The following is a 26307-nucleotide window of genomic DNA, read 5'->3' as shown; positions in this document are numbered from 1 at the left end:
ACTTTTGTGCTTCGATCGGTCACACGCCATGATATCTCTCGAGGATAAACTAAAATTGCACGCACGCGTGCGTTCGTACTTCCTAGCTCGTTTTCTCATGGGCAGGTCAAATTCTCTGGGCGGGCAAAGCAGAGAAGGGGGAGGTAACTTTCCCCTGTATGACGTCATATAGGGGAGATTCAAGATCAGCCCATCTGAGATCTCATTTTCTCACAGGCAGAGAAAGATAGCCAAAACTCGGTTTACACCGACTGAAATTTCTAGACACGAGGGGACCAAATACAGGCTAGGGGAACTAATATTAATGTTAAAAAACCTCAGAAAGTGAAAATTTCATGTCAGGGGACCTTTAAATATTTTTGTTCTCTCTGTTTTGTCATTTAGTAAACTTTATAGATTTCAACCATATTATTCCTTCTTGGGTCTCTTTAACAAGAACTCAGATTAATGTATGAATTAAATAGTGATTGTGTGACCTATGATGAGGGAACAACCAGTGATACCCTTGGTAGTACCATCAAATGATAGCCTATAGCGATGTCATCAGGATACACATACACCGGTAGGCAGTGGCCCACCTTACCGGGTGACCACGTCATGGTCCACCAGAATTTATAGTTTACCCACCTCTTTTTTTACCAATACACCTCTGATCACAAGGGTGGTCTGGTTGTTGCTAGGGTTTTGTGGCTGGTTGTTTGGGTGTGCTAATGTATTAATAGATGGTAGCTAAAGTGGTCTGGCTGGTTGCATGGCGGTTGTGACTGTTTTTTAATGTGGTTGCTAGGGTGGTCTGGCTGATTGCTAGGTGGTTACTATGTTGTTATGACTGGTTGCTTGTGCATTGCTATGTGGTTGCTAGGGTGGTCTGTTCGATGCTAGAGTTTTGTGGCTGGTTGTTAGGCCGTTGCTAAGGTATTAATAGATGGTTGCAAGGGGGTATAGCTGGTCATCAAAAACAGAATTAAACACTTTATTACAGTAAATCAAGCACATCGGTGATCTGTATCTCTTTGTTAGGTAAACACAGATAAGTGGAATATATGGTGTTATATGGGTTGAGACATTTTTACTATGTACTTTGATGTGACTTGATTTTGATAAATAGTGTTTTTTTCTTTATACTAAACAGTCACTTTATCATGTTAACATAAACACACCAAAATATTATAATATTGTTTGACTGTGTAAGGTAAATGCTGGTCCATATGCTTTAATCCTGTAAACACCAAAATGGAACATTGCATTGGACTAAGAAAATCCAAATGCAGAGAGGGAACTTTGTCCTTCACACACCACCCAGATTAATACATATTGCAACATTGGCGTTTTGAAATTGAAGCACCATTTTGTTGCTGACGTACTTAAAGACTATGAATAAAGATGATTGTGGGGTGAGAAAGAGGTTTCTTGGAAAAGAGCTTCCATTTGCAGCATTGCCATGAGCTTGGAGCTGTCATCTTTGGCTCAGCTCACAGAACATAAGCCCTTTTCTTGCCCAATTTCATAGTACATTCTCAGAGACAGCCTACGGTACAACGGACATCAGAAATTAGATTTTTCATTCATCCTGTTTCAGCATAAAGTTAGAAAAACAAGATCAACCTGGATTTGTTTCTAAAAGCTTAAGTTCACTTAAACATGAAAATTGTTGACATTTACGTACATGTCCATATCAATTTCTTCCACTGAATGTCTGCAATTAAAGCGAATGGTGACTGAGCCTGTCAGTCCCTTACATTCTGCCTAACATTTCCTTTTGTGTTCCTCAGAAGAAAGAAATTCATACGGATTTGGAACAACATGAGGATGAGTAAATAATGAATGAACTTTCCAATGATGGGGAACTATCCCTTAAAGGATTTTTTAAGACCTCTTAATTGTGTAGCCGCAGTTGTATTCACCTCCAAACATCATAAAAGCGATATTCTCTTTTCATCTTTTTTTTTTATAAGTTGATTGGTTGAGGATCACAAATGTGACACAAAATGAGTGATGTTATAATATAAAACCGTTTAAAATCATGGCACTGCCATAAAACCTCGATGTCACCCGCTTTGCAGCATCTAAGCAAGGAGAATGCAGAAAGCGCCACACCGTAGCAACATGTTGCTATAGCAACATCCTCTATCACAGTATATAATTTACTTCCTGAAACTGGGTGGTTAAATGAGAGCATACATTTACAATAAGCATGTGCATTTAGATGAGTAGGTCTACCTGACACTCTGATTTAACACTTCATGAATTCCCCCAATAATGACATGGTATAATATGCTGAATCTTTATTAAAGGGATAGCTCACTCAAAAATGAAATGATGTCATAATTTACTCACCTTCATGTAATTTAAAACTTGTTCTGACTTAATCTAATCCAGAACACAAAAGAAGACGTTAAGCAGAATGTCTCCAGTTGCCATTCACTTTCATTGTATATAAAAAGATGCATTAAAAGTGAATGGTGACTGAGGCTCACAGTACCTAACGTTCTGCCGAACATCTCCTTTTTTGTTCACCAGACCAAATAACCAAAATAAATAATTGTTTTCATAGTTGACAAGCTATGCTGTGTATATCTAGCTGGTTTAGACATTCTTAATTCATGATAACAGTGCCAATTCAAGATGCAATGAGTAAGGAAATATAACTGCACAAATACAATATGATTTGCAATATGCTCACAATCGTAATTAAACTACCTGCATCTCTTCACCAATTATATGTAGGATTTTATATGTAAATTATCATGGCTGCACTCGGCCACCAATAAATGTAGGATAAATGACAAATTATCAGAGTATTAATCTGATTAATAATTCTCCACCATAAAATATGTAATACAACAGTCTCGTTGTATCTGCTCACTATTTATATGCAAGGAATTTTAGCTCAAGAAGGGAATTATGTTTAATTCAGGGAATATTGAAATATTTAAGCTTTGTCTAATCACTGTTCGTCCTGCTGAGTTTAGATGATTTATCTGTTAACTCTTTAAAGTAATACTATTCTCATATCACAAATAACTTGAAATATTGTTTGAGCACGGAGTGTAGATCTTCAGAATCAAGTGACGAGTTACTTATCAAAATATACCACAGTCAACTTCTCTTGAATACAAACAAAACGTTATTGAATAAACTAAACTAACACACACAGATGAAACATGAACACAGATTAATGAATAAGATTTGACAGAATTAATGGAATTATCTGAAACAGGAATTGTATCCTTACACCATGCCTTTAGAACACTTAATACTTCATTTAGTATGCCATGATTTGAAATTGGGTTACTCAAATTATAAGTGATGCTCCGAAATGAAAATTCTGGGCCGAAACCGAAAATTCATGATGCACACAAAACCAAAAATGACTTCTTTTTTTTTTTTTTCTTACTTCTTAATTTTTTTTAAAAAAGTTTTGTATACATATATATATATAATTGTATAATATTGTACTTTTTAATTAATTTTATGAATTTAATGAATCTGAATTGAAAAACTACAAACCAATAAAATTAACTCACTTTTATTGAAAGTTACGCTCCAAAATTGGACAGAAAAAATATTAAAACTATATTAAATATATTATAATTTTTTTTTTATCCAATTATCCAATAAATGTAACGTTCTAGAAAACTCTAATGATATGCAAAACAGCAGTCAAGTAATGAACTTAGCATCTCTAGGCTAGCATCTTGCGAATTCAAAAAGTTTAAATAAGCTACACATTCATTTTATGAAAACACAGAATGGCAGAGGGCCTCTATTCTGTTTATGTAAACGTATTTCCATTTTAAAATACAATTATTGTGCAAAACAGCAGTAATAGAACAAACCAACCTCAAACTGTAAACGACAGATGTAGTAGTCCAAATTGGACTGCTTTCTATTTAAGTAAAAGTGTGAGGTTTCTCTTCAAGAACAAAAGTTGCTCAGCTTTCTGGCAGGAGAGACAGTTCCTCGTCTCATCAAGAACAAGAGATGCTGCACTGAATAATCTCTCTCTCTGTGCTGGTGCTTGGGGCAGATAAATACCTGCGTGCAATCTTCACAAGCAATGGAAAGCGATCTTTGTTCATGTACCAGTAGTCAAGAGGATTGTCGCGTTCACGTGATATGCGATCGTCTGTGTTACGCAACTGCTTTCGGGTCCTTGAATAACATATAACGTGCGAGGAAGGGCACCCAGTGGACTTTCTGATGCCATCTTATGGTAAGAAGGTGCCCCCATAGGGAATTGGTGCCCTACGCTGACTGCATAGTATACATATAGGGAGCGTCGGTACTGCTTTGAAAAATGTCCACACAGTGGACATCGGCCTTTGTTTGATAGCGCCGTGATAATGGCTAGATCGATCAAGAGTGAAACCTAAGCACTGAGGGACGGGAAGGCATATATTTTCGGCTCATATTTTTCAAGGCTCTCTTTCGGCCAAAACAAAAAATGCCACTTTTGGCCAAAAATTTTCAGTGGCCGAGGTGCATTCCTACAAATTATATTAAATAAACACCAGGATTTTCAGGGAAAGTTTGGTGTGACCTGTGGAATTTTGTATTTAGTTGGTCTTGAACTTCTGGTGAATTTGGAGGGCCGATTTCGGCATGCCGGATTGATAAAGGAACTTTATTTATGCGGCAATCCGTTTGCAACTTCTACATTCTAGAGATTTCGCGGACTGAAGAGGTCACCCGTGGTGCGTCATGGTTCCAAGGGTTTTTCTCTTGGAAATTAATGTGGGGACAACATTCAAACTCGTCTGCTGGAACGGGAGAACACCCAGAGTTAGGCCTTGGCCCTTTTCCCAAGGAGAAGAACCCGAAGAACTAACTTTTGTTGTCAGGCATGGTCTTTCAACCCTTTCGATTTGGTCCAACCCCGAAAAGGTTCTAAGCCAATCAGAAGTTTCTTTACGATGTCACATGATCCCCTCCTTTCCGTCCTTTTTCAAGGTTGATTTACAATCCTTTGTGTAAAGGCCTCTTAAAATTCCATTACATTGGCCAGATGCAGGTCAGCTCAGACTCCTTGGCACCAGTCCACATTTCTAGCTTCTTAATGCTTAAGAGGAATTTCCTGGAATTATAGGCCATCTTGGTGTAATTCTGTCTTAATTGTTCTTAATTCCCTTTTGCCTGGCTACTCTGATCCTACAAATGCCAAGTAAAGCGTTCTAAAATCTGTCACCTCACCCCGTGTATCCGATGGCTTTGATTCTGTGTCATGATTGTTATGGCAGTCAGTGTGCGTCTTGTTTTCCATCAGCTGTCCTCGAGGATCAACAATCGGCAGATGCATTGAGGTTATAAATTGTTTCCTGTGGTTGTGTTTTACTTGTAAATACACTTAAATGCATTAAGTCTGTGTAAATGCACCATTTTTGAATACAAAATGCAAGACATACTGTAGCTTTTGTACATTCATTTTGGTGTATAGAATACTTAAAATACATTAGGTTTTACTTATTTTAGATTTTAATAACTTTAATGTAATGTAACTGATTCTCTAACTATAATCGTTAAAACTACAACATGAAAGTTAGTTATAAATAAAACTAAATTGTCCACGCATCTTTAAAATATGTCTTGTTTTAATTGAGCCAAGAGGTCAGCGTATGACGTTTCGATCTTCTACTGTTCACGTGTCCTCTCGTCGTACGGATTTGTGGTTGAAAGTTCTCCAAACTTGAACTTTGGTAGGCAGCGTAGTACAAAATGTTTCCACACAAGCTTGTGTTTATGGTCTCCAGCGTTTGGATGCGTTGAATGGGAGTAAATGGTGCGTGAAGATTTTGGTGTTAATAACTACACTAAACAACTAAAACTAACCAATCAGCCAACCAACTAGAAATAAATATGTCTATAAAATAAGAAATAACTAGAAACGTGTCCATATAAAACTAACTAACTGAATGTTTAACTATAAATTAATCATTAAATCTACAACTGAAATTGTAGACCCCCCCCCCAACATTTAGCACAAGGTCTATATGTTCCGTCGAGGGGCGCCGCAACATGTTATCGGAATGCACATGGCACATTTTGTTCGACCCAGATTGGACACATGCTAAAACTGGCTCTGTAGATCGGCGTACCCGAAGCGACACGGCCCTAGGCGCTCGCCTATGTCGCCTAATGGGTTGACCGGCCCTGGTTTTGCTGTTGGTTTTTCATTGTCGTAAATTGTTTTGGCTACTTTTGCATTTTGTTTTTGATTCAAAGTGTGATATCTCATAATAATGAATGCCCATCTCAGAAGTCAAAGCTTCCCAGGTGCACTTGAAGGCAGCATAACCAAACTTAAACTGAAATTAAAATTACATTTGAAAATTGCATTTTAATAAAAACAATTTTGAATGCAAATGCAAGACTATGTAAACCTTAGGGTTGACACTGTCTCTGTCTCTCAATTAGCCGTGGGTCTTACTACCTGCCCGGAGCCCGTAGTCCCAGCCAACGGCATCAAGAATGGGGACAGGTACATGGTGAACGAGGTGGTGTCATTCAGCTGTGAGCCAGGCTATGTGCTTCAGGTAAGTTTCTGATTATACACAGCCTTGTCACTGCTGCTACCAGCCTGGGAAATCTAGTTAAACTTCACACTAACTCAAATGCAACATGCTACACCTGCACACAGGCAGAAATGAGCAAATATATCAAGATGGAGAAGCCGCCTGTGTGCTGATCATGTGATCTCTTGTTTTTGCAGGGACATTCTCACATAACATGTATGCCAGGGACCGTGAGACGCTGGAATTATCCCCCTCCACTGTGCATTGGTACATGGCATTCCATACTAATTCGACAGACAAATGGTCAACTTAGATTATATATATATATATATATATATATTTACTGGCAGCCAAAAGTTTGGAATAATTTACAGATTTTTATCTTATGGAAAGAAATTGGTACTTTTATTCACCAATGTGACATTCAAGTGATCACAATGTATAGTCAGAACATTAATAACCTGAATAAATACTATTAAAATTTAAATGAAATGTTCAGAACTTCTTAAACTACTTCAAAGCGTTCTCATCAAAAATCCTCCATGTGCACCAATGACAGCTTTGCAGATTCTTGACATTCTAGCTGTCAGTTTGTCCAGATACTCAGGTGACATTTCACCCCACACTTCCTGTAGCACTTGCCATAGATGTGACTGTCTTGTTGGGCACTTCTCACGCACCTTACAGTCTAGCTGATCCCACAAAAACTCAATGGGGTTAAGATCCATAACACTCTTTTCCAATTATCTGTTGTCCAATGTCTGTTTCTTTGCCCACTCTAACCTTTTCTTTTGGTTTTTCTGTTTCAAAAGTGGCTTTTTCTTTGCAATTCTTCCCATAAGACCTGCACCCCTGAGTCTTCTCTTTACTGTTGTACATGAATCTGGTGTTGAGTGGGTAGAATTCAATGAAGCTGTCAGCGGAGGACATGTGAGGCGTCTATTTCTCAAACTAGAGACTCTGATGTACTTATCCTCTTGTTTAGTTGTACATCTGGACTTCCACATCTCTTTCTGTCCTTGTTAGAGCCAGTTGTCCTTTGTCTTTGAAGACTGTAGTGTACACCATTGTATGAAATCTCTAGCATTTCAAGCATTTTATATCCTTCATTCCTCAAAACAATGATTGATTGATGAGTTTCTAGAGAAAGGTGTTTCTCTTTTGCCATTTTTGACCTAATATTGACCTTAAGACATGCCAGTCTATTGCATACTGTGGCAACTCAAAAACAAATGTAAAGACAATGTTAAGCTAAGTTTTCTAGTACCAAATGATCAATTTAGCATGATTACTCAAGGATAAGGTGACTTTGTGATGGCTGGTGGAAATGGGGCCTGTCTAGATTTGATAAAAAATTACTTTTTCAAATAGTGATGGTGCTGTTTTTTACATCAGTAATGTCCTGAATATACATTGTGATCAGTTGAATGCCACTTTGGTGAATTAAAGTACCGATTTCCAAATCAGCAAAACTGCCAGTGTATAATATATTTAATATTAAAATATCCTAGTGAACTACAAGTTTGCCCCAAAATTTAAAAACAAAATCTGTCATTTACTCACAGCTGATGTTGTTACTCAGTGGTATGACTTTCTTTCTTACATGGAACACATACAGAGATGTTAGGCAGGATATTAGCCATACAATGAAAGTGAATGTAATATTGGAGTGGAATGATACGTGTGAGTAAATGACAGAAATGTACATTTTAAAAACTATTCTTTTAACATTGCCTTTTCTGCCTCTGTTCTTCAGCAAAGTGCGGAGGAACACTGTATGATATGAGTAATGTGATCCTGAGCCCAGGGTTTCCTGGGAACTACCCTGGTAACTTGGACTGCACCTGGAGGATCATGCTGCCCATTGGATACGGTGAGCATGCTCAGAGCTTGCACTGAGTGTCTTCAAGCACGATGTCTAGAGGTGTCTGGTCTCTGTAAACATATTTACAATGAATGAATGACCAGTAGAGCGTGACCAATGTTGGAAACCAAATACTGATTAAAAATATCCATGAAATCATAATGGACACAATTTACTTTGCTAATAAATGTTCTTGGTCTTATTGTTAACAGTTCATCAATGCATGTTATTTCAAAGAAGAATATGAAAAAAGAGTTATCTACATTTCTATAAATAACTTAAAGAACGGGTCCTGGGTAGCTCAGCGAGTGTTGACGCTGACTACCGTACCTGGTGTCACGAGTTCGAATCCAGGGTGTGCTCCAGCCAGGTCTCCTAAGCAACTAAATTGGTCTGGTTGTTAAGGAGGGTAGAGTCACATGGGTTAACCTCCTCGTGGTCGCTATAATGTGGTTCTCTCTCTCGGTGGGGCACATGGTGAGTTGTGTGTGGATGCCGTGGAGAATAGCGGGAAGCCTCCACATGCGCTACGTCTTCGTGGTGACATGCTCAACACATAGTACAACTATTTTTCCTCCACATTTCTTTGGAAGAAAACAATGTAACATTGAGATATCCAAAAGCAATTTCCTGCCATATCAAGCAGACTTTGCACAAGCCAGACTTTGAAAGATCATGTTTGTGCTTTGTAGCAAAAATGCATTAGCTTTCACTGGTAACAGGGTACAATCGTTTGAATAAGACGCACAGATGGCTTTGTGGATGCTGATTACTTTTTTTATAACAGTCTGAATAGGAAGAGTTAAGTGCAGTTAATGGAACGCATCGCATCTGTCTTGTTTGATACTTTTGTTGTCCTATCCTTCAGCCTTTTTGTATATTTTGAATATCAAGTGCATTGCCAAATTATCTTATTAAAGGCAAAGTTGGGGTAACTGTTGAAGATAATGGAGAATTTAATGGTTTATTTAATTTAATTATTGTTATATTTCACTGTGGCGTCTTTCATATGCAGTTCCTGTCAACTTGGAACTACGTATTGGTGTATTTCATTGATGCAGTATTTCATTTTGATTCAAATTGCAATCCACATAAAAAAATAAGCAGCTCTGGTGTAGTTACTACTGTAGAAAACAACATCATCACAGGTTCTTACAAGGTTATGGATACATACAGTCTATTGGCAGTCTATTGGAATTTTAGACTCTACCAACAGAGTCTAAAATTCTGAGGCCTCATTTATTTATTTAAATCTTTCTTAATGACATTTAAAAAAATGTATAACAGAAATGTTATGACATAAAACGAAGAAATTTTTAAGATTCTGCATGATTTTTATTTTACTTATTAAATGTCAGCAAATTTGTAACATTGACCACGTTAACTTTGATTCCCTTCAAACACGTGATGTTCTTTGGAACATTCCCAAATCATTCTAAAAAAACAAATTCAATTTAAATAAAATAAAAGGAAGGATGTTTTAATTAAATTTAAATTTAGTAATTTAGCAGATGCTTTTATCCAAAGTGACTTACAAATGAGAAACATTGCAAGAGATTTCTCATAAAAAAAGTCAACAATATTTGCAATATGGCACTGCCAAGTTCTCAAAGTGGCTGGAGTAGTATTGAAACTAGTGTATAAGAAAGACACATACAAGGATTATTATTATTATTATCTCTTTTATTATTATTATTATTTTATATAGTAAGTGTGGATTGGTTAAGTGTTCACAGAACAGATGTGATTTCAGCTGGCTCTTGAATATTGAAATGGTATCAGTTGCTCATTCCACAACAGAAGAACATATTTGGTTTGAAATAAAACTATGGGAAGGAAGGATGCTTAAAAAATAACAGGCAGGAAGGAAGTTTAAACAAATAACAAAAGGAATGATATTTAAATAAATTAATAGAAAGGAAGTTTGAATAAATAACAGGAAGGAATGATGTTTAAATAAAATATCAGAGAGAAAGGATGTTCAAATAAATTAGCAGGACGGATGGACAGACGGATGAAATAGCAGGAAAGAAAACAGGATTGAAGGAAGGAAGGAAGTTTTATTAAAATAACAGGAAGAGAGGAATGAAGAGGGAAGGAAGTTTAGATAAAAGTGGAAGGAAGGAAGTTTTTTTTAAATAAGTGGAAGGGTGGAAGAAATGAAGGAAAGGGAAGAGGGAAGGAATTTAGATAAAAGAGGGAGGGATGAAGAAAGGAAGGAAGGAAGGGAGAGCGGGAGGAAAGGAAGGGAGTTTTATTAAAATAACTGGAAGGGAGGAAGAAATTAAGGAAGGGGAAGAGGGAAGGAAGTTTAGATAAAAGTGGAAGGAAGGAAAGAAGGAAGGAAGTTTTATTAAAATAAGTGGAAGGGTGGAAGAAATAAAGGAAGGGAAAAGAGAAGAGGGAAGGAAGTTTAGATAAAAGTGGGAGGGAGGAAGGAAGGGAGGGAGAGAGGGAAGAAATGAAGAAAGGGAAACGAGAAGAGGGAAGGAAGTTTAGATAAAAGTTTAAAGAAGGGTGGGAGGGAAGGAGGGAAGGAAGGAAGGGAGGGATGGAGAGAGCGAGGAAAGGAATGAAGGGAGTTTTATTAAAATAACTGGAAGGAAGAAATTAAGGAAGGTGAAAGGGAAGCGAGAAGGAAGTTTAGATAAAAGTGGGAGGATAGGAAGGAAGGAAGGGAGGAAGAGAGGGAAGAAATGAAGGAAGGGAAAAGAGAAGAGGGAAGGAAGTTTAGATAAAAGTTGAAAGAAGGAAGTTTTATTAAAATAACTGAAAGGGAGGAAGAAATGAAGGAAGGGGAAAGGGAAGGAAGTTTAGATAAAAGTGGGAGGGAGGGAGGAAGGGAGGGAGACAGGGAGGAAAGGAAGGAAGGGAGTTTTATTAAAATAACTGGAAGCGAGGAAGAAATTAAGGAAGGTGAAAGGGAAGAGAGAATGAATTTTAGATAAAAGTGGGAGGAAGGAAGGAAGGGAGGGAGAGAGGGATAGAGGGAAGAAATGAAGAAAGGGAAAAGAGAAGCGGGAAGGAAGTTTAGATAAAAGTTTAAAGAAGGGAGGGAGGGAAGGAAGGGAGGGAGGGAGGAGAGGAAGGAAGGAAGGAAGGGAGTTTTATTAAAATAACTGGAAGGGAGGAAGAAATTAAGGAAGGTGAAAGGGAAGAGAGAAGGAAGTTTAGATTAAAGTGGGAGGAAGGAAGGAAGGAAGGGAGAGAGGGAAGAAATGAAGGAAGGGAAAAGAGAAGAGGGAAGGAAGTTTAGATAAAAGTTTAAAGAAGGGAGGAAGAGAGGGAGGAAAGGAAGGAAGTGAGTTTTATTAAAATATCTAGAAGGGAGGAAGAAATTAAGGAAGGTGAAAGGGAAGAGAGAATGAATTTTAGATAAAAGTGGAAGGGAGGGAGGAAGGAAGTTTTATTAAAATAAGTGGAAGGGTGGAAGAAATGAAGGAAGGGAAAAGAGAAGGAAGTTTAGATAAAAGTTGAAAGAAGGGAGGAAGGAAGGACGTTTTATTAAAATAACTGGAAGGGAGGAAGAAATGAAGGAAGGGAAAAGAGAAGGAAATTTAGATAAAAGAGGAAGGAAGTTTATATAAAACAACATTTTAATAAATGTATGAATAACATAATAATGATATTATAATGATAAAATAACATTACTCATAAATTATAGTAATTATATTAAAAGTCAAATATAATAATAATAATAATAAATACAATTTCATGAATAAAACTGTGTTTGAATGGATGAATGTCATTTGTATTATGTTAGCCCTGTGTGGTATGGTGAGCCAATTATAGAGTTTATGTACACAGTTTTCGGTTTGTTTGTTTTTCTTTCTTTCCGCAAACATAAGTATGAATGTGAGTGAGAACGATTTGAGATTCAGAAATTAGCAGTGGCTCAGAGCCCTAGAAAGTGCAAGTTTGATGTAATGCTAAAAAATCCTGTCACTTTATACACATTGCTTACGCAAATTATGCACATAAAATATAGGCATGCAGCCTGACACTTTGAAAGTCTAACATGTTACCACTCACTCCACAGGGGCACACATCCAATTTCTCAACTTCACCTCTGAGGACAATCATGATTTTTTAGAGGTTCGCAACGGTCCGCACCACAGCAGTTCTCTGATTGGTCAGTTCAGCGGGAGCCACATCCCGCCTGCTCTGCTGAGCAGTACGCACGAAACCGTTATTCACTTCTACAGCGACCATTCGGAAAACAGACAAGGCTTCAAACTTAATTATCAAGGTGGGTGCCGTCCAATCCTGTTCCCTAGAATCAGTATACAGTATACAATATTTCAGACAACCCTGATCCTAAATTACAAAACCAATTGTGAATGATCTCTTTACATGTCAGTCATACATGTTCTGTCTAAGTGGGCAATTGTTAATGGCTAATATAAACTGAAATAGAGCCCAGACCTTTTACCGTTTCATCTGGTTATGTAAGAATTTCCATTAGCATACTCTGCACTTTTTTTAATTGAATTTTTTCGAAAATTTTATACAATTTTTTATTGACGTCCTTTTGCCAGGATCTTTGGAAATATCTAAAGATTCCCTTCCTTTTAGACCACTCTGAGGGCACACTGTTATGAAAGCTGGGGTCTTGAAAGCATTTTCAAATCAATAAGAAGATGCATTTTGGGTGTGCACTTGGAATCCATATGATATAAATAACTCGCCATTGTCTGGTCGCCTCACTTGTAGGTCAAACAGTTCATCTCTCTCTTTCTCTGTTTTTTTTATTTTTTATACACTCTACTGTGAGTTGAAATGGGCCAAGCGTAGCCTTGATCTGTGCTGCAGACGACTTTAAGTGGGGGGAATACTGATGCCATGTATTGATACACAAACAAGGATGGAGGATGAAAGAATATTATTTAGAAGGCTGTTGATCATAAGCACTGCACTTGAAATGCTGCCCAGAAGATGCCCATGTGCTCAGTTTATGTTATACAAGCAAATCATAAACACCAAGTGTTTTTAAGTTAATTGCCTGAAATAAAATAATTCTTATTTATAGTTACAGTATATGTATATACTTTTTTAGTCAGTGTGTATATGTATATATGCATGTATAGTCTATTTACAGACTTTAATTTCTGAATAGTTTTTGTCATCATTTGCTCACCCTCGTACTGTTCTGACTATGTATTATTTTCTTTCTTTTGTACCAGCCCACCTTTAAAGGTCAAATTACCTAATAATGAATTTCCAATATTGATAAGCTTGTCTTTCTACTTCTTTTTGTTTTTCTTTCAGCATATGAATTGCAAAATTGTCAAGACCCATATCCATTCCACAATGGCTACATCATCAACAGCGATTTCAATGCAGGCCAATCCATAACGTTTGAATGCTTCCCTGGATATGTGTTGGATGGCCATTCTGTGCTAACATGTCAGCACGGAATCAACAGGAAGTGGAACCACCCTTTTCCTCGCTGTGAAGGTAAAGTGAAAGAAATTATAAAGGAAGGAACATTTACGGGAAAACGAAAATAAACGAAATAGAAAGAAAATTAAGGGGAAGGGAAATTCAAGGGGAAATGAAATTGAAAATAAAAGGAAGTATAAAGGAAATTAAAGGGGAAAGGAAAGAAAAAAGAAAGGAAAAATTAAAGGAATTGGAAAATAAAAAGAAAGTGAAAGGGAATTAAATAGGGAAGGGAAGGGAAAAGAAAGGACAAATGAAAGGAATCGGAAAATGAAAAAGTGAAAGGGAATTAAAGAGGGAAGGGAAGGGAAAAGAAAGGAATCGGAAAATGAAAAAAGTGAAAGGGAATTAAAGAGGGAAGGGAAGGGAAAAGAAAGGAATCGGAAAATGAAAAAGTGAAAGTGAAAGGGAATTAAAGAGGGAAGGGAAGGGACAAATGAAAGCAATCGGAAAATGAAAGTGAAAGGGAATTAAAGAGGGAAGGGAAAAGAAAGGAATCGGAAAATGAAAAAGTGAAAGGGAATTAAAGAGGGAAGAGAAGGACAAATGAAAGGAATCGGAAAATGAAAAGAAAGTGGAAGGGAAGGGAAGGGAAAAGAAAGGAATCGGAAAATGAAAAAGTGAAAGGGAATTAAAGAGGGAAGGGAAGGGAAAAGAAAGGAATCGGAAAATGAAAAAAGTGAAAGGGAATTAAAGAGAGAAGGGAAGGGAAAAGAAAGGACAAATGAAAGGAATCGGAAAATGAAAAAGTGAAAGGGAATTAAAGAGGGAAGAGAAGGGAAGGGAAAAGAAAGGACAAATGAAAGGAATCGGAAAATGAAAAAGTGAAAGGGAATTAAAGAGGGAAGGGAAGGGAAAAGAAAGGAATCGGAAAATGAAAAAAGTGAAAGGGAATTAAAGAGAGAAGGGAAGGGAAAAGAAAGGACAAATGAAAGGAATCGGAAAATGAAAAGAAAGTGGAAGGGAAGGGAAGGGAAAAGAAAGGAATCGGAAAATGAAAAAGTGAAAGGGAATTAAAGAGGGAAGAGAAGGGAAAAGAAAGGACAAATGAAAGGAAAGTGGAAGGGAAGGGAAAAGAAAGAGGAAGGGAAGGGAAGGGAAAAGAAAGAATCGGAAAATGAAAAGAAAGTGGAAGGGAAGGGAAAAGAAAGGACAAATGAAAGGAATCGGAAAATGAAAAGAAAGTGGAAGGGAAGGGAAGGGAAAAGAAAGGAATCGGAAAATGAAAAAGTGAAAGGGAATTAAAGAGGGAAGAGAAGGGAAAAGAAAGGACAAATGAAAAGAAAGTGGAAGGGAAGGGAAGGGAAAAGAAAGGAATCGGAAAATGAAAAAGTGAAAGGGAATTAAAGAGGGAAGAGAAGGGAAAAGAAAGGACAAATGAAAGGAAAGTGGAAGGGAAGGGAAAAGAAAGAGGAAGGGAAGGGAAGGGAAAAGAAAGAATCGGAAAATGAAAAGAAAGTGGAAGGGAAGGGAAAAGAAAGGACAAATGAAAGGAATCGGAAAATGAAAAGAAAGTGGAAGGGAAGGGAAGGGAAAAGAAAGGAATCGGAAAATGAAAAAGTGAAAGGGAATTAAAGAGGGAAGGGAAGGGAAAAGAAAGGAATCGGAAAATGAAAAAAGTGAAAGGGAATTAAAGAGAGAAGGGAAGGGAAAAGAAAGGACAAATGAAAGGAATCGGAAAATGAAAAGAAAGTGGAAGGGAAGGGAAGGGAAAAGAAAGGAATCGGAAAATGAAAAAGTGAAAGGGAATTAAAGAGGGAAGAGAAGGGAAAAGAAAGGACAAATGAAAGGAAAGTGGAAGGGAAGGGAAAAGAAAGAGGAAGGGAAGGGAAGGGAAAAGAAAGAATCGGAAAATGAAAAGAAAGTGGAAGGGAAGGGAAAAGAAAGGACAAATGAAAGGAATCGGAAAATGAAAAGAAAGTGGAAGGGAAGGGAAGGGAAAAGAAAGGAATCGGAAAATGAAAAAGTGAAAGGGAATTAAAGAGGGAAGAGAAGGGAAAAGAAAGGACAAATGAAAAGAAAGTGGAAGGGAAGGGAAGGGAAAAGAAAGGAATCAGAAAATGAAAAAGTGAAAGGGAATTAAAGAGGGAAGAGAAGGGAAAAGAAAGGAATCGGAAAATGAAAAAGTGAAAGGGAATTAAAGAGGGAAGGGAAGGGAAAAGAAAGGAATCGGAAAATGAAAAAAGTGAAAGGGAATTAAAGAGAGAAGGGAAGGGAAAAGAAAGGACAAATGAAAGGAATCGGAAAATGAAAAGAAAGTGGAAGGGAAGGGAAGGGAAAAGAAAGGAATCGGAAAATGAAAAAGTGAAAGGGAATTAAAGAGGGAAGAGAAGGGAAAAGAAAGGACAAATGAAAGGAAAGTGGAAGGGAAGGGAAAAGAAAGAGGAAGGGAAGGGAAGGGAAAAGAAAGAATCGGAAAATGAAAAGAAAGTGGAAGGGAAGGGAAAAGAAAGGACAAATGAAAGGAATCGGAAAATGAAAAGAAAGTGGAAGGGAAGGGAAGGGAAAAGAAAGGAATCGGAAAATGAAAAAGTGAAAGGGAATTAAAGAGGGAAGAGAAGGGAAAAGAAAGGACAAATGAAAAGAAAGTGGAAGGGAAGGGAAAAGAAAGGACAAATGAAAGGAATCGGAAAATGAAAAGCAAGTGGATGGGAAGGAAAGGAAAAAGAAAGAGGAAGGGAAGGGAAGGGAAAAGAAAGCAATCGGAAAATTAAAGTGAAAGGGAATTAAAGAGGGAAGGGAAGGGAAAAGAAAGGACAAATGAAAAGAAAGTGAAAGGGAAGGGAAGAGATTAAAGAATTTTGTTCAGTATCCCTGTTTGCAATTCTTACATTGTGTACTGTGATTAGTGTACTCCTATTTTCAGCCCACTTTGCGCTCACTTTAAAACATAGCATCAATAATTCTCTGAAATTTTGAGAGTTACAAAGGTAAAATGCCTTTTTAGATATTCTCTTTAACTTCAAGTGTAACTTCTATGACTATTACAATGAGAGCCATTGTGTTTTAAACCCATCTTTAAAACACACTTTAAAGAATCGGAACAGTGGAGACACACAGTGTGCTCCTGGGAGCTGTTCTAAATAGTAGCCTTAATAATTGCTGTGTATAGTGTAGTGTGAATGCCAACCTGTCTTTTATCGATCAGTCGCTCAACTCTTTCCTCCTGGACTTCCGTATGCAGAATCTGAGCTGCAAAGACTTTTGTGCCTTTTCAAGTGTTCTCTTGTGTTATGTGGTTTGCTGCAGTGTCTTTACTTACAACCAGCCTCAGGATGTTCTCTTCTCATTTTCAGTTTTCACTTATTAGCTGCAAAGCTCAAATGAAACATGAAGGTCTTTAATGGAATAGTTAATCCAATAAATGAAAATGATTTACTCTCCTTATGTCATTCCAATCCCGTATGGTGTTTTGGAACACAGATGGAGGATTTTTGAAGAATCTCTTCACTCAGCGTTCAGTTTTTGAAACGATATGATTGTAAATAATGACAGAACTTTAATTTTTGGGTAAACTTTCCCTTTAATCTTCTGATTTTGTAGCGTTTCTGAAGGTCTAAATGTCTTTGAGTATGATCAATTACTAACTCGGACATGGTTGAGAAATGTTTACATCTCCACTCAGCTCCCTGTGGCTACAACGTGACAGTTCCAAACGGCACCATCTTCTCTCCCGAGTACCCAAATGAGTATCCAAACTCTCAGGACTGCACTTGGATCATCACCGTGCCTCATGGTCATGGCATTTACATCAACTTCACCCTCCTCCAAACAGAGCCTGTTACAGACTACATCGCCATCTGGTGAGTAGAACCTCATTTAAAATAAAAATAAAATAAATTGATCAATTGTCACACATTATACATACATTTCTGCATATACATGGTGAAATTATTTATTTTTCACATATCCCAGCTAAGCTGGGGTCAGAGTGCAGGGTCAGCCATGATATGGCACCCCTGGAGCAGATAGGTTCAAGGGCCTTGCTCAAGGGCCCAACAGTGGTGTTGGTGGTCTTGGTGGTGTTGGGGCTTGAACCCCTGACCTTCTGGTCAGTAACCCAGAGCCTTAACCGCTGAGCCACCACTGCCCTCGGCTGTATGATTTTTTAAGCTTGGAGAAACTACACTATTGCTGCTATTGTTGTCATGCTTCAAATGGAGCATTACATAATTTGAGCACTACTTTTACCAATATTTGTAGTTTGTAGTCACAGTCGCATTTAAACTGTATATGTATTTTTGTACATACATACATACATACATTATATATATATACATATATTACAGTAATGAGAGTGAGTAATAAGAATTGGCAGCTGTATGTGCTTAATTGACATGAAAATAATGTCACAAAGCAAAACAACCTTAATGGTCCCAAAATAGGCTTCATTTTCTTCCAGCAAAATATATTTCATATTTCTCTTTTTTTGGGGGGTGAAATGTGACCTGGACATGTTTTTGACATAGAAATGTACCCAGTGACTCTTTAGTTTAAACATCTTCATTAATTTTGCAATTGTGTAAATACAAAGGAAGTTAAATAAATGAACAAATGTTTGTTCAATTGTAGGCACTTTGTAATAATCAGAGAACACAGAGCCTAATGCAATTTCCATTGAATAATCTGAAGGCAGATGCTATTTTTACCCTGGTGCAAATAATGACAGATATTATTTGCACCCCAACTCTGGTGCAAATAATGGTAGATACTAATTGCACCCTGGTGCACATAGTGTCAGATACTATTTTCACCCATATTTAGGTACTAGCATACAGTATGGGCATCACTGCAGTGTGTTTATTGTGTTTATTTACAGTCCCACACACACTACATTACTCTCTCCCATAAACCTAACCTTAACCTTACATTAGGAAAAATAATCTTGCTTTTACTACAGTAACCATGGTTTCACACGGGAACGAGTGCGATCGACAGACACCGCCTCTGGATCAAACCCTTCTCTGCACTCCCCTACTTTCACTGTGATCAAATCACTGCGATTAAATCAACATTTATATTCATTTATGTCAATTATTTGAAGTAGTATTAAAGGAAATATTAAGAGTGGAAACAGGAAATCGGATGGGGAAAAAATTAGTTGAACTAAAGGTGGATTCGAACCGCGGTCGCTAGGACAACACTACACATTCACACACCGTCTTTAATCCCCACGCCACTCTAGCGACATCTATTGGTTAGTTTGTCATAGTAATTTATGCCAAGTATTGGTTTACAAATAGCTGCACTGTGTGGCAGATGCTATTTACACCGGGGTGAAAATAGACAATCTGTAATCTGAAACACTACTGAGTTGATTAAAACAATGCATAGGAATGGTGGAAAATCTATTTCCTGGTGCTTTCCCTTATATAGTCGATCGTTAATCTACTGAAGCCATTAAACAGAGTGGACTAGTGTGTTAAGTCATCATTTTTGCTATTTGCGTTCGTCTTTTTTTAAAAAGCCAGCACAATCTCGCCATAAATTTGAAAGTAAATACATTTTCTCAAACCACTCAATTGTATGGCATTAATTAATATGTTGTTTATTGTGAGGATCACAGGTTGTAATGCAATTTCAATGCGTGCTTCCCTATTCCAGGGACGGCCCAGAGCAAAGTTACCCACAGCTGGGGATTTTCAGCGGCAACACGGCCCTCGAGTCAGCCTACAGCACTTTCAATCAGGTTCTAATCAAGTTCCACAGCGACTTCTCCACAAGTGGATTATTTGTCCTCAATTTTCATGGTTAGTTTCTCCTCCAAATGAAAAATGTTGCCAGCGAAGTGCAATGCATACCGTAAAGTGCTGCTTGAAGTATATTTGAAATATGGGATTCATCTTGTTTTTATACACTAAGGAGGCATGACTGGTTCTGATGACATCACGTTATTTCTGGAGATTAGACGAGTTGAAAATAGAAGCTTCTTTTGGGCTCTTTGATAGCAGTGTCAGCATGCAGGCATGTGTTGAACAGCATGGTAAAACGGAGTGTGAAAATGAACCATTCTTTTCATCAGTCTAAACCTGCAACTTTCGTTCCAGAAGAAGTCTAGCATGTTTGCGAGTTATATATACTAGACGGCTGATTTAAATACTTATTTTATTTTTAGGAGAACTCATGCATGTTTTCATATGTGGTATGTGTAAGTGATACTTTCGGTATGTTTTGTCAAGTTTACAAAGGCTGTGTGTGTCAATCAGGGTTGTGCACCATTCAGAACTGAATTTAAGGTATAGTGACTTTCTTTCTTCTGCAGAAAACAAACAAAGATTTTTAGAAGAATATCTCAGCTCTGTAGGTCCATACAATGCAAGTGAATGGCTGCCAAAATGTTAAGCTCCAAAATGCACAAACACAGTATAAAAGTAATCCATAAGTCTCCAGTGGTTAAATCCATGTCTCCTAAAGCGATATAATAGGTGTGTGTGAGAAGCTCCACAATTGTACTAGGATTTTTTGGACCTACAGAGCTGAAATATTCTTCTAAATATCTCAATTTGTGTTCTGCAGAAGAAAGAAAGTCATACATATCAGGGATGGCATTAATGGGAGTAAATTATGAGAGAATTTGAATTTTTGGGTGAACTACCCCTTTAGGAATGCTTTTTGAATTTCACTTCATTTATTTAATTTGAATGAAATTCAATTGAATTAAGATGTCAGAATGCAGAATTGTCCTTCAAATTTGACTTTTAATTAAATTTAAATGGAATCAAATTCTCATTTTTATTTATTTATTTATTTATTTTCATTATGAAATAACCATGAGTATGTTATCATATACACAACTTATGGGATATTTCCATAAACATTTGATTGATCTTAAAAGTGTGATTTCATTTGTAAATACAGTATATACAAGGATTTGTGTATATATGTTGGTTGGTCGTCATTCGGTTGATATAAAAACTAAATCAATAATTAAAAAAAATATATATATACACTCACCTAAAGGATTATTAGGAACACCATACTAATACTGTGTTTGACCCCCTTTCACCTTCAGAACTGCCTTAATTCTACGTGGCATTGATTCAACAAGGTGCTGAAAGCATTCTTTAGAAATGTTGGCCCATATTGATAGGATAGCATCTTGCAGTTGATGGAGATTTGTGGGATGCACATCCAGGGCACGAAGCTTCCGTTCCACCACATCCCAAAGATGCTCTATTGGGTTGAGATCTGGTGACTGTGGGGGCCATTTTAGTACAGTGAACTCATTGTCATGTTCAAGAAACCAATTTGAAATGATTCGAGCTTTGTGACATGGTGCATTATTCTGCTGGAAGTAGCCATCAGAGGATGGGTACATGGTGGCCATAAAGGGATGGACATGGTCAGAAACAATGCTCAGGTAGGCCGTGGCATTTAAACGATGCCCAATTGGCACTAAGGGGCCTAAAGTGTGCCAAGAAAACATCTCTCACACCATTACACCACCACCACCAGCCTGCACAGTGGTAACAAGGCATGATGGATCCATGTTCTCATTCTGTTTATGCCAAATTCTGACTCTACCATCTGAATGTCTCAACAGAAATCGAGACTCATCAGACCAGGCAACATTTTTCCAGTCTTCAACTGTCCAATTTTGGTGAGCTCTTGCAAATTGTAGCCTCTTTTTCCTATTTGTAGTGGAGATGAGTGGTACCCGGTGGGGTCTTCTGCTGTTGTAGCCCATCCGCCTCAAGGTTGTGCGTGTTGTGGCTTCACAAATGCTTTGCTGCATACCTCGGTTGTAACGAGTGGTTATTTCAGGCAAAGTTGCTCTTCTATCAGCTTGAATCAGTCGGCCCATTCTCCTCTGACCTCTAGCATCAACAAGGCATTTTCGCCCACAGGACTGCTGCATACTGGATGTTTTTCCCTTTTCACACCATTCTTTGTAAACCCTAGAAATGGTTGTGCGTGAAAATCCCAGTAACTGAGCAGATTGTGAAATACTCAGACCGGCCCATCTGGCACCAACAACCATGCCACGCTCAAAATTGCTTAAATCACCTTTCTTTCCCATTCTGACATTCAGTTTGGAGTTCAGGAGATTGTCTTGACCAGGACCACACCCCTAAATGCATTGAAGCAACTGCCATGTGATTGGTTGATTAGATAATTGCATTAATGAGAAATTGAACAGGTGTTCCTAATAATCCTTTAGGTGAGTGTATATATATATATAACATTTTAATAAAATTTTTTGTAGCAATTGCATTCATAAATTAATATACTTTTTAATAAAAATATTGTTTTATATTTTCAATTTTTTGTTACATTTCAAATAAAATCTGATATACATATGTATCATATTTAATACAATATGTTTATATATTTGCATTTAATTGATCAACTTGCATTTTATGGACCGGGGTGAAGGAACACTTTGCTTCAAAACTTTTTGTTTTTATTCCCAAAGCTTATCGGCTCAAGAAGTGCCCACCTCCCCCTTCGGTTGAACAAGCAGAGATTTTATTTGAAGACCAGGACTATGAAATTGGTATGAAGTGAACTACTGCTCATTTGTGCAAGAATAGCAATGACATGTTGGAAAATAGCGTTTCAGGGCAAAAAGACTCATTTGTCTCACCCGCTCATACAGGTGACGTTGTGAGGTATCGCTGCTTTCCTGGATTCACATTGATTGGTGATGATGAGCTGACCTGTAAACTAAACGCTCACCTACAGTTTGAGGGCCCACCACCAGTGTGTGAAGGTAAGCCTACACTTTGAGATTCCCTAAATGGTTGTGCCTCTTTATCATGCAGTAATTTAATTAAAAAACAATTTAATCTATTTCAGCACCTTAGCTCTTTCCCCACCAAACACGGAATTTTCCGTGTTTTATGAAAAAACGCTTCCCCGCCAAACACGGAATTTTCCGTGTTTTAGGTGTTATACGGTAAGGAAGACCCCTCTGCATGTTTTGAAAGAGTACGCAACTCTTTGATCAAAGAAACAGACTGCGATCGTCTCAAACATGAAGAAGTGGAGTATGAGAAGCTCAAAATATCAGACATAAACATGCCTTTTTCTCAGCTTTTTGTCTGAAATGTTGTTTTTTGACAAAACCTACCTCTGTTCAAGTCGCAATAAAAAAAGAACACATGAAGATAAAATAAATTCTTTTTTTTTTTGCCTAAAAGCAGAGGCTCAGATCTCTATTTTGATATATAGCATCTTCATATATTCATGGAAGAAAATATTCTGCGGGCCATTAAAGTTTAGCGAAAATCGTCAAAAACCCTGGCGGTGGCTGGCAACTTTTTTTTAAAAATGCTGGCGGGGAAAGAGTTAATAACTAGCCAACCACAGTACAACTTGACTAGGCACTAAAAGCGCTGGAATAAACAATTTTCAATGATGCAAACAACAACAAAGTAATTCCAATGCTACTGCATATGTCTCTTCTTTAGATAAAGCAATTCTTTATTTTTATAACCCAGAACTGTCAAAATAAAAAAAGACTAGCGCATACTTTTTGAGTCTGAACAAATAAGATATGTGTAAAATCTGAAAATAAACAATGATGTGATTACCAGATCCTTTAAATAGGACTTTGAAGCAACAACTGTTCTGAAAGGATATCAAACTTGTACCTCAATTTTGACATTAAGTGCGTCTACACAAGAAAAACAATGAAAGCATGTCATAGTTTAGATCAGTGGTTCTCAACCTTTTTTGAACAAACGCCTCCCTGACCTCTTCATGATCCTCTTAACGCCCCCCAACCAAAAAAAAACCCCCAAAAAACCAAAAACACTTCAGAAATACTATTACAGCCAAACAATTGCAACACTGATACCTGAAGCCTGAGTTTTTGGTAAAAAAAAACTGAAACAGAAGTTTCTTATTGTATTTAAACTACATGTAAAAGCCTCAAGTTGAGTAATATTGTGTTTTGAAAAAAATGCAAAAACACATGGATTGTTTGAAAGGTATTGCAAATGTATTTAGAAATTCAAACAAATTCAGGCTCACACACAAATTTTTTTAAGATGAACCAATCACGTGAACAATAACGTAACTAACCTAAATGGCCAATGAAAAAGCAGCAGTCGTTCGCGCACTCAATTAGGCAATATATACTAGGCTTCAAATTTGAATAGCCTACAAACGGTCATTTGATTTCAAATGACGAACAAAGACAACAACAGCTCGGCCACCTGAACTGAACCGAAGAAAAAACGACGTCAAAAACAGCCACTTTTTTTTTATTAATTACGGTCATTAGTGTGAGCCCTGAGCACTAATTATGCGCCTAATTATGTATTCCGCGTTATGTACAGAAAAAGCCGGTGAAAACGCGCCTCTATTTTGCGCTGAAAATTCTCCGCCTCTTAAAAGCATGTGTAACTTAGGAAGCGGCTCTCCTGGCATATCCTCCTGGTGAAGTGGCAGCAGTAATCCGAGCAAGACGAAGACATAGGTTAAGGAGAAGAGCTGAAAAGATTTTTGCGCAGGCCACCTGTTGAGTACCTCTGAGTAACGCCCCCCATTTGTGCCTGAGCGCCCCCCTCTCTGCTGCCTCGTTCACACCGCCCCCCAACACTGTCCAAACGCCCCGTTGAGAAACGCTGGATATTCACAATTATATCCTTAGCGGAATGGTCGGGAATAAAGTTGAAGTTAGAAGTTTAAATACACTTAGGTTGAAATCATTCAAACTCATTTTTCAACCACTCCACAGATTTCAGAATATCAGCAAAATATAGTTTCGGCAAATCATTTAGGACATCTACTTTGTGCTGGACACAGGTCATTTTTCCAATGATTGTTTCACTTTTAATTGACTATATCACAATTCCAGTGGGTCAGAAGTTTACATACACTAAGTTAAGTGTGCCTTTAAGCAGCTTGAAAAAAATCCAGAAAATGATGTCAAGCCTTTAGACAATTAGCTTCTGATAGGAGGTGTACTGAATTGGAGGTGTACCTGTGGATGTATTGTAATGCCTACCTTCAAACTCAGTGCCTCTTTGCTTGACATCATGGGAAAATCAAAAGACATTAGCCAAAACCTCATAAAAAAAAAAGTGTAACACCACAAGTCTGGTTCATCCTTATGAGCGATTTCCAAACACCTGTAGGTACTATCTGTACAAACAATAGTACTACACAAGTATACACACCATGGGACCATGCAGCCATCATACCGCTCTGGAAGGAGACACATTCTGTCGCCTAGAGATGAACATAGTTTGGTGTGAAAAGTGCAAATCAATCCCAAAACAACAGCAAAGGACCTTTTGAAGATGCTGGAGGACACAGGTAGACGAGTATATATATCCACAGTAAAGTCCTATATCAACATAACCTGAAAGGCTGCTCAGCAAGGAAGAAGCCACTGCTCCAAAACCACCATAAAAGAGCCAGACTACAGTTTGCGTGTGCACATGGGGAGAAAGATGGAGAGATGTCCTCTGGGCTATTGAAACAAAAATGTAACTGTTTGGTCATAATGATCCTTGTTATGTTTGGAGGAAAAAGGGTGAGGCTTTCCAATTGAAAAACACCAACCCAACCGTGAAGCATGGGGGTGGCACCATCATGTTGTGGCGGTGCTTTGATGCAAGAGGGACTGGTGCACTTCACAAAATAGATGGCATCATGAGGAAGGTAATTAACAGTATGTGGATATATTGAAGCAACATCTCGTGACATCAGCTAGGAAGTTAAAGCTTAGTCGCAAATGGGTCTTCCAGATGGACAATGACCCCAAGCATACCTCCAAAGTTGTGGCAAAATGGCTTAAGGACAACAAAGTCAAGGTATTGGAGTGGTCATCACAAAGCCCTGACCTCAATCCAATAGAACATTTGTGGGCAGAACTGAAAAAGCGTGTGCGAGCAAGGAGGCCTACAAACCTGACTCAGTTACAGCAGTTCTGTCTGGAGGAATGGGACAAAATTCCAGCAACTTATTGTGAGAAGCTTGTGGAAGCCTTCTCAAAATGTTTGATCCAATTTAAACAATTTAAAGACAATGCTACCAAATACTAACAAAGTGTATGTAAACTTCTGACCCACTGGGAATGTGATGAAAGTAATAAAAGCTGAAATAAATCATTCTCTCTACTATTATTCTGACATTTCACATTCTTAAAATAAAGTAGTGATCTTAAATGACCTAAGACAGGGAATGTTTTCTACGATTAAATGTCTGGAACTGTGACAAACTAAGTTTAAATGTATTTGGCTAAGGTGTATGTAAACTTCTGAATTCAACTGTAATTAATTGCTCCCATTATAATCAATGGAGCTGTTCACACTGCAAGCCATGATCCAAATTGTAATGTTTACATTTCATGACAATCAGGTTCCCCCATGATGCATAATTAATGATGTGTCTCCCGTGTTGCTTTGAATGTGTTTGACAACTAACCAGAACTGGTCTTGGAACTAATACTTCACTTTCCAAAACCTGTGAATATCCTTTGAAATGCCCTTTATTGCTGTGCCGTATTTATAATATGTCATTGTCTTCTTTTCT

General features: G+C 37.7%; 1 protein-coding gene across 1 annotated transcript in view; it reads left to right on the top strand.

Moving 5' to 3' along the window:
* LOC127617762 (CUB and sushi domain-containing protein 1-like) overlaps positions 1–26307 on the top strand; it is a 496749-nt gene that overhangs the window by 383559 nt on the left and 86883 nt on the right. Inside the window, exons 38-46 of the mRNA XM_052089839.1 lie at positions 6415–6533; positions 6710–6779; positions 8269–8385; positions 12416–12625; positions 13645–13833; positions 17444–17621; positions 19423–19568; positions 22235–22315; positions 22418–22531. Coding sequence (XP_051945799.1) covers positions 6415–6533; positions 6710–6779; positions 8269–8385; positions 12416–12625; positions 13645–13833; positions 17444–17621; positions 19423–19568; positions 22235–22315; positions 22418–22531 — 1224 coding nt within the window. The remainder of the gene's footprint in view (positions 1–6414; positions 6534–6709; positions 6780–8268; positions 8386–12415; positions 12626–13644; positions 13834–17443; positions 17622–19422; positions 19569–22234; positions 22316–22417; positions 22532–26307) is intronic.

Source organism: Xyrauchen texanus, chromosome 24, assembly GCF_025860055.1.
Source record: "Xyrauchen texanus isolate HMW12.3.18 chromosome 24, RBS_HiC_50CHRs, whole genome shotgun sequence".
Classification (NCBI taxonomy): domain Eukaryota; kingdom Metazoa; phylum Chordata; class Actinopteri; order Cypriniformes; family Catostomidae; genus Xyrauchen; species Xyrauchen texanus.
The sequence above is the reverse complement of the archived record's forward strand: the minus strand, read 5'-3'. Positions and strand labels throughout refer to the sequence as shown.